At 36.1% G+C, this 9,236-nt stretch overlaps 1 protein-coding gene across 2 annotated transcripts; it reads left to right on the forward strand.

Moving 5' to 3' along the window:
* The first annotated feature begins 156 nt into the window (after window positions 1-156).
* Window positions 157-4,934, forward strand: LOC107695097 (lys-63-specific deubiquitinase BRCC36). 2 transcript variants are annotated; one of them, XM_016494905.1, is made up of 8 exons: window positions 157-376; window positions 477-596; window positions 3,011-3,098; window positions 3,188-3,276; window positions 3,377-3,432; window positions 3,755-3,886; window positions 4,090-4,133; window positions 4,566-4,934. In XM_016494905.1, the coding sequence occupies exons 1-8, from the start codon at window positions 272-274 to the stop codon at window positions 4,712-4,714; spliced, it is 783 nt and encodes a 260-aa protein (XP_016350391.1). In that variant the 5' UTR covers window positions 157-271; the 3' UTR covers window positions 4,715-4,934. The 2 variants fall into 2 exon arrangements, with proteins under 2 accessions (XP_016350391.1, XP_016350392.1); XM_016494906.1 differs by lacking the exon at window positions 477-596 and having other exon boundaries at window positions 3,008-3,098.
* The last annotated feature ends 4,302 nt before the right edge of the window (window positions 4,935-9,236 follow it).

Consider the following 9,236-nt stretch of genomic DNA (forward strand, 5'->3'; position numbering starts at 1 on the left):
ACACACACACACACACAAACACAAACACAAACTCTCTCTCACACACACTCTCACACACACACACACACACACACACTAAGGGAACCCTAAAATGTCCCTTCCCGCTCACCGTAGATAAACTGATTGCCATGTGATTTTTTCCCCCCTCCCGTTTCCTGTCGGAAGGAATTGAATGTAGCGCATGCGCTTTGCTGATGTGGAAGTGTTATACAGTGATAACCAAACAAACAAATCAGAGGAAAACATTAACTCTTAGATTGTACTTCATATAATGGCAGTGAGCGCTGTACATTTAGAGTCAGACGCATTTCTAGTATGCATGAATCACGCTCTGAGCACGGAGAAGGAGGAAGTAATGGGGCTCTGCATTGGCGAGGTTTGAATGTCTTGTGTTTACGAAGTGTTGTTTAGTATAAATGTGCTTGAACGATAACAGGTGTGTTTATGAAACGGTGTAAATGGCGTTTCACCATCAGGTGGACACAAACCGCATTGTGCACATTCATTCTGTCATAATTCTGCGTCGATCAGACAAGAGGAAAGACCGAGTGGAGATTTCCCCAGAGCAGCTGTCAGCGGCATCTACTGAAGCTGAGATATCCTTTGAGCAGGGCCAGCCGAAGCCTTTATGGGGCCCTACGCAGAATTTTACCCCTCGGTGCCCCCAATTCGACTGATTATTGCCTATGCTTGATTATTGGCACACTATAAATCTAACACACCCATTATCAATTTTGTTGTTGTTGTTGTAGCTGTGTTGCTTACATCATACCAATGTCTCCCTGTTGAAAAAAACAGCATATGCTGGTTAGGTATGTTTTGGAGCTGGGATGCTGGTTTAAGCTGGTCCTTTGCTGGTTTAAGCTGGTACTTAGCCGGTCATGTGCTGGTCCTAAACTGGTCCGACCAGCATGGACCAGCAAAGGACCAGCTTAAACCAGCATCCCAGCTCCAAAACATACTTAACCAGCATATGCTGTTTTTTTCAACAGCATGTTTTTACCTTTTTACGATTTTTAATTGTAACAGTAGCAAAGTGGTCAGGTGTTAATTTGCACTTTAAAGGGGTCATATGATGCTTTTTTAAAGATCATTATTTTGTGTGTTTGGTGTAACAGAATATGTTGACATGCTTTAATGTTCAGAAAACACATTATTTTTCAAATACTGTACATTATTGTAGGCGCCTCTCTCAAACGCTTCATTTTCTACAAAGTCCCTCCTTCTGACAAGCGCAGTCTGCTCTGATTGGCCAGCTGACCCAGTGCATTGTGATTGGCCGAACACCGCAAGCACTCGTCGGAAATGTAACGCTCTTACCATAATCGCCAGCTTCATCTTTCAAAATAAATGTAAAGACAGAGCAAGGAAAACTTGAAATCGCATCATATGACCCCTTTAACATTCAAAGTCTTACAGTACTAAGTGTTATTCTTAATGTGGTGTGCTGAAAACTAGCTAAATAAACCAGCAGACAATGCATTTACGGAACAGAATGCTATTTTAACAACATAAATTATTGAACACAACAGGAAGCCATTTGTACATCTAAAAAAACAACTCTTAATCTATAACTAGCTAATTGAGGCATAATGATATTGGAATATAATAGCAAAGACCCCAAAGGGTAGGCTAAGGTAAATAATGTTAAGCTGTTATCAGTACCAAGTTTATGAAACAGCAGCTTATTTTTATTACAAAAAATATATACCTGAAAAAAGTTATTTTTACACACAAGACAAAAGCTTTAATCTAAAACTAGTTAAGTAAAATGTTATATTATAATATATTAAGAGGTCAAGGCTATTTACGGATGTTTAATCAAACATGAACTTCCCTAAAACAAGAAGAGACCCTACCTTTTGTAAAATGACTATTGTCCATTGACATAATGTATAATGTACAAAAAAAAAAAGCTGTAATTTTATGTACTCTTGGGGCCCTCTGGTGGCCACAGGGGCCCTAAGCATCCACATCAGGCTCTGCCTTTGAGTAGACTTTTACATATATGCATCATTATTATAATTTATGTAACCTTATTATATAACCTTTTTAAATTTTTTATGCTTGTATATGGGGCTGTTTTTATTTTCTTGTTTTTCTTCATTCTGCAATACATAAACATTGCATTAACAACTTGGTAATATGGTATTTTTTAGGCTGAAGAATCATGTAACTACAGTAGTTAAATGTGGTAATCATTCAATACCATGGCATGCTTCAAAAACTGCAAATGATATGTTTTGAAATGCATACTCCGTTTACTGTACTGGGTAACAGTTTCAGTAGAAATGTCGTGAAAATTCATAAAGCTTTGACTCATGTTTTTTAACAGCCCCATTTCCAAAAAAGTTGGGACATTTTGTAAAATGCAATTAAAACAAGAATCTGTGATGTGTTAGTACTCTAACCGTTATTTACCAAATGTCACAACTTTTCTGGAAGTGGGGTTGTACAGTATGCATAAAAATCTAATATTCAAAATCTAATTTATGCTCGCAAATAAGCAACATTTTAGTATTTTGAAACTATTTTAAACAAAAGAACCCTTAAGATGTAAAACGAGTAAACAATATTCTGCACTATTTCTAGTTGACCAAATCAAGCAAAGTTGTGACATTAGCCAAGTATTCAGTAAAATCACAATATATTCTTTGGAACATTCTCAGATTGTACTGAATAATACAGACCATGAGGTTTTGCGTAAACGTGGGTGCTGCTGTTATTAAAGCAAAATTATACATTTCAAGACCTTCTAATATTCTTGTACATGTTTCAGTTAAACTTTTCACTCAAACCGATAAGCTCAAAATATAATAACGGTATAATGGGGAAAAGGTTTAAAATAGAAGAATGCACTAATTGACTAGTGGTTTCAGGCATTTGGACCTCATTATGTTCATATATCAATACACATTTATTGGAAGTACTATATAATTACTTCTTAATGACATTTATAATAAAGTGTAATCCTGATGCTATTTCAGCACATTTTCTTAATATGAAGCACAGGTTGGCTGACATGACGGGACGTCCCATGAGGGTTGTGGGCTGGTACCACTCTCATCCACACATCACTGTGTGGCCATCACATGTTGGTTAGTTTTTTGAATGAAAGCATGGAAATATGCATTATTAATATCTTCCTTTTATTTGAATAAATTGCAATTGTTCTCACATTATGCAGATGTTAGGACTCAAGCAATGTATCAGATGATGGATCAGGGTTTTGTTGGCCTCATCTTCTCATGCTTTATAGAAGATAAAAACACAAAGGTATGTTAAGCTCGCCATCTTAAAATGAAAACAAGAGCTTCTGAAGAGTTACTATTTTGTCACGTTTTTACCATGATTTTTCTTTCCATTTCTCTTGTAGACTGGTAGAGTTCTGTACACCTGCTTCCAGTCTGTACAAGCCCAGAAAGGCTCAGAGTAAATAATGTTCTTTTTATTTTAAAAACGAATTCATTTAAAAATAAAGAACAATTTTACATTTTTAGTTTTGCAACTCCATACAATATACATAGGCATAATTTATATGTGTCTACAAAACTTATTTCAAGCATTTAAGCATAAGATTACTAGTTTATTAAGTGTGTTTTATTTATCTGATCACTCAGTATTTGATTAACTGTTTAACTGCTTCACTGCTTCAAGTCGAGGCTGTTGAGCTTTTTGTAGTGTGCTAGAAATAGTCTTCTGTGCAGTGTTTTTGCTCATAAATATGGAGATTGCATTCCTCTCTTATGACAAGGTATGAACGGATTGAGATCCCCATCCATGTAGTCCCACATGAAGCCATTGGGAAAGTATGTCTGGAGTCTGCCGTGGAACTACCCAGAATCCTCTGTCAAGAAGAACAGGATACATACAGAAGGATTCACAGGTATTCCTTGTTTCAGATTATTTTAAAGGGGTCATATGATGCGATTTCAAGTTTTCCTTTCTCTTTGGAGTGTCATCATATGACCCCTTTAATTTATTCATGATAATCCATGGCTACATTTCTTTGTAGATATGTGTCAGATTATTTAATTTAGTAAATGGTTACCTCATGCAATATTTTCTTTTTTTGCACCAATATTTCAGTTTAACTCATCTGGATCCAATCACAAAGATACATAATGGATCAGGTAATGTAATTATAAAATCTACTCTGTATTTCCTGAAGGAAGTAGTAGTGCTTGCATGGCAGCAATGTAGAAGTGTTAAAGTTTTAGATGAGTTTAGGCTTCGGGTAAATAAAACCAGAGCTGTTTTCTCGTCGTCATGACACTTGGTTTTTTATTTGCACTCAAATTAATCTGTGACAACATTTTTTCCAGTATGAAGCAGCTGTGGATTGTTAAATAAGATCAAACACATTCTACATGCAAATTGCATAGATCAGTCAATTCATAATGCACAAAGATTCGTTTTTAAATAAAAGATAATTTGTCAATGTATTATTGCTAAAATATTTTTGTGTATAGTGTGGGACTAACCTATTTCACAAATATGAAGTTTGTAAAATTTAGAACTATTTCTACAGTGTATAATGTTTTGTATGTATGTGTGCTTCTCAGTGTTCACTAAAAACCTGTGCAGTCAGATGTCGGCCATAAGCGGCCCGCTGCTGCAGTGGCTGGAAGATCGACTGGAACTGAATAAACATAGTATCATCAAACTCCAGAAAGAGAAAGAGCGACTGACACAAGAATTGGCTTCATTATAAGGAGAATAAAAGGAAGCAATGAGAGTTTTAACAAATCTGCCCTACTGCCATATTTTAATCAGGAATCGATAGGAGGGCAAAGACAAGATGTCTGTAATTTCACATTTTGGGACCTCAGCACATTTGTAATGCTGTGTCTCAGTGCTTCCATCCAGAGATTTTAATTACTGTCTGACTCTGTCGTGTGTGTATATATATATATATATATATGAAGAGTTCAGATGCAAAATCCTCCTAAGTGCTGTCTGAAATTTTCATCTAAAATTAGCATTTTTGTCAGGCTCCTATATTTATGTTCAATTATTTCACTTTAATGGCAATTTATAGGGCCTATAAATTGCCATTAAAGTAAAATGACTGAACCTAAGCATAGGAGCCTGATAAAAATGCTCATTTTAGATGAAATTTTCAGACAGCACTTAGAGGGTTTTGCATCTGAATTGAACTCTTCATTAATATATATCAAACGATTAATCGCGATTAATCGCATCCCAAATAAACGTTTTTGTTTACATAATATATGTATGTGTACTGTGTTTATTTATTATGTATATATAAATACACACACATACAGTATATATTTAGAAATGTTTTTACATGTATATACATTTATATATTTATATTATTATATTTTATATATAAACATTACATATTTTTTCTTAAATAAATACATGCATGTGTTTGTATTTATATATACATAATAAATATACACAGTACACACTCATATTACGTAAACAACAACTTATTTTGGATGCGATTAATCGTTTGACAGCGCACATATATATATATAGTAGTATGTATACTCACTGAATGTTCTTCAAAAGGTTGCTGGTTGTAGATTTTCTTTTTTTTCTATTACTGATTTGATAAGTGTTCTGTAAAAGTGACAGACATTATTTACTGATGCTGTTTTTTTTATAAGCTGTAAATCACTGCATGCACATACATGCCAATTTAAAATGACAGTGTCAAATAAAAGGATGAATCTCAAAATATTATAATTCTGTAAACAACATGGTTGTGAAATCTAGAGTGACTTATCTGTTATAATTACAAAATGTTTCTGCAAACAGCTATATTCATTCTTTTTTCTTTTTTTTTGTCATTTACATGCAGATTTTCAGTCTAGGCTTCTTGCTGAATGTTTCTCCCTGGCTGAACAGTCTGGCACTTAGACTATAAATAGAAAAGGTGTCATAAAGCTTTTCCAGATGAAATACAAATATGCACATTTTAGCTAATAGTTTGGAAGAACTGAAACTGGTTAAGGGTTGCTTTTTAACTGTAGTCCAGTCCAGCACTCGTATTTAGAATATTTTTTTTTTACAAGTCGCACTGGTGCTGGCTAATCTTGCCTTAATGTAAAACTACATTTACATTTATTCATTTGGCAGATGCTTTTATCCGACTTACAGTTGAGGAATACAACAAGCGATGTATCATAAAATGGCAATAAACATGAGTGCGTGTTAAACAAGTCATCATTCAAAATAGTAAAATGCTAAGATAAGAGAACAGAAAAGGTGAAGGTATAGACTTTTTTTAATTTGTATTATTATTATTATTGGAGGCAGTTAGATGCATAGAAAACTAATTGCGTAGTATCACTATGTGTGGCAATACAATATTAATCCAACTGAAAACCCAACAGAGTCACATGTTTTATTTGTTGTCACTAGATGGCACAGGTGTCCTTGAACTGCAGACAGTTTTATTGAACAGACAGTCTTTAATCTCTTCAGATTGTGAAACTGGTCAAGCAGAGCAGACTGAATATGCTTACCTAGAGGAGTATAAAAATATAATTATACGTGATGAATAATAATACATTTCATGTCTTTAATATTTATGTTGTATAAAAGCAGTAAGTCACACAAGGTTGGACTATATTATGAGGCCATTTACCAAACAGATGTACTGTAAGTTTTATTACTCAAATGCAAAAATGAGGGTTGACTTTCTTTACAGTATTTATTGTTGGAAAGTGTTTTGATGCCGGTCTGAAGAGATGTCACATTGCTCTTGCGGTGACAGTAGTTTATGGAAATGGCCCTCTGCAGTGCCATGCTCACATATTCGGACAATATTTTTTACAGCATTTCTGTCCTCGAGAAATGAAATCTCATGCATTGAACCAGATCTCTAGATATTGTCTAACAACATATGGAAGGGCAAATGCTTATACAGAGTAAATATAATTTATTTTATCCAATATTGCTGCGTACAGTGGACCGTAAAGTTATACAATTTTGTATCAAGGCGAGGTCTAACACTCCACTAAACAGAATGGCTTGTGTGTGTGTGCGCCAGTGTGTAAAAGCACTTATCCTGGGACTGGAAGCAAGCAGATAATATTAAAGATGTGCTCTGAGACGGATGGAGCGAGCGAAGATGTCTCTCCCTCCTTCAACATAGGAGCATCAACATACTGTTATTACTCTTGGCAGAACACTGTAATTTATTTAGTCTGAAGGCAAATTGACTGTAAACCCGAAGCCTCTATAAATCTGAGAAGGTGGTTGGGGGAAAGGATTCTGTTTGTGTGTAGGAAGTGAGGGGGATAGAGAGTTTATGAGTGTGTGTTTGGAGGGCATTGTGTTTAATGAGATGCCTAAGGGACCTTGGGCCCCTGGATATATTTATAGCAGAGGGGCCAATGAGGTAGTGGACAAAGACGTCCCAGAGGCTGACGGTGTTTAATTAACACCTCCAAAATAGGCAGGACAGAGCTCATACTCTTTCACCAGCCCACCAAACAGGCTGGTGGTTTGGCTCTTGTCGTCTAGACTTGTGATATCTGTCTTGCTCCTTTTTGAAGCTGCTGTGCGTCATTTATTGTATGTTAAAATACGCAGAGACAACTGTAAGTAGGTTGACTTTCTGAACAGTGCAAACTCTGAGTGGTGCCATCAAAACATTGGTCTGAAAAGGGGAATTTTGGGTGGCTATTTTGGGAATCTGTCATTTTGTAGTGTTCGAATTCTGAAGTAATTATCTACATTTGTTTACTAGCTTATACCCACAGTGCACTCTGATTAGAGTACACTTGCCAAAGATTTAAAAAGAACAGTGCAGTGCAATCGGTACTGCACACTAATTAGGAAATGCATGGTTAAACAGATGTTTTCAATCTGGATTTAAAGGTAGCCTAGTGAGTCACCGACAGAGCACATCTGACATCCTCTGGAAGCTAGCCAGCTGCGGGTGGCATAATAGCTAAATGCCATCTCACCATGTTTTGAATGAACCCTAGATGTTATTAACTGACTTGATCCTTGCGATCTGAGAGATCTATTTGGTTTATATCCGACCGACATATCTGCCAGGTATTTTGGTCCAAGGCCATACAATTAAAAGTACTTTAAAATGGATTCTGAATAAAACTGGAACTGGTGTGATATATTCAGTTTTCCTGGTTTTGGACAGAAGCCTGGCAGCGGTGTATTAGCTGCAACTCTCTAATAGACTTTGTGGGAAGAAGTCCATTGCCGTAATCTATCCTGCTGGTAATGAATGCCTAAGCTTCTCTAGGTCTTGCTTGGACACAAAGGATCTGATTTGTTTTGTAGATGGTAATACGCTAATTTAGTAATTGCTTTGATGTGGCTTCAGAAGTTAAGATCAGAATCCAAGATGACACCAAGATTTCTGACTTCATGTTTACGTTTTAGACCCCTTTAGTCAAGGTATGCATTCATTTCATCTTTATTGCCAAATACAGTGACATCTATTTAGTCTTTATTTAACTGAAGAAACGTTTTGGCACATCCAGCTGTTTATTTCAAGTAGGCACTAGCACAGCGAGTCTATGGGACTGAAGTCATTTGGTGATAGAGCTAGGTAGATTTGGGTGTCATCTGCATAGCTGTGATAAGCAATGCTGTTTAAAATTATATAGTCTAGTGGGAGCATATACAAATTAAACAGCAGAGGTGCAAGGATTGAGCCTTGTAAAACTTCATGAGTCATGGCAGTCCAGTTAGATTCGTAATGGCATGAGTTTACAAAGCAGCCTAAATATGATCTGAACAATCTAAGTACTGTCTCGTATAAGTCCTACCCTGTTTTCCAGCCTGTTGAGGAGTATGTTGTGGTCGACAGTATCAAATGCAGCACTGAGATCAAATAATACCAACACTGAAATGATAACTTAGAAAGCACAGGTTTATTCAAAAACTAGCAGCCCCTCAAGAGGAGCTGTTTAAAGAGGTCCGCCTTGTTAAAGCAGCACTATGTAACTTTTTCTGTGTTCAAAATTTGCTAAATGTATATAATGAGCGAGTACATAAGAACCTTTTTTTTTTTTAGAGTGTAGCTTGAACGGTTGATAAAAAAATTAAGTAATAAAAAACAAAAACGCGTAACTTTACTCAGTAACGAATACCAACTCAAACGCACGAAGCCTGACTGGGATAAACTTCCAGTGGGCGCGAAAATGCCGAGCCTGCTCAGCAAAGCCAACTGGTACCCACTTTAACGGTAAAATACACCTATAACCGCTCAAATTGCCCATCTTAACGAT

Source organism: Sinocyclocheilus anshuiensis, unplaced genomic scaffold (assembly GCF_001515605.1).
Source record: "Sinocyclocheilus anshuiensis isolate Anshui unplaced genomic scaffold, SAMN03320099.WGS_v1.1 scaffold506, whole genome shotgun sequence".
Classification (NCBI taxonomy): domain Eukaryota; kingdom Metazoa; phylum Chordata; class Actinopteri; order Cypriniformes; family Cyprinidae; genus Sinocyclocheilus; species Sinocyclocheilus anshuiensis.

Coding starts and splice junctions, on each gene's coding strand:
- LOC107695097 (XM_016494905.1), top strand. CDS start 272: ATGGCAGTGAGCGCTGTACATTTAGAGTCAGACGCATTTCTAGTATGC. Junction 377..476: donor TGGGGCTCTGCATTGGCGAG/GTTTGAATGTCT, acceptor TTTCACCATCAG/GTGGACACAAACCGCATTGT. Junction 597..3,010: donor CGGCATCTACTGAAGCTGAG/ATATCCTTTGAG, acceptor AATATGAAGCAC/AGGTTGGCTGACATGACGGG.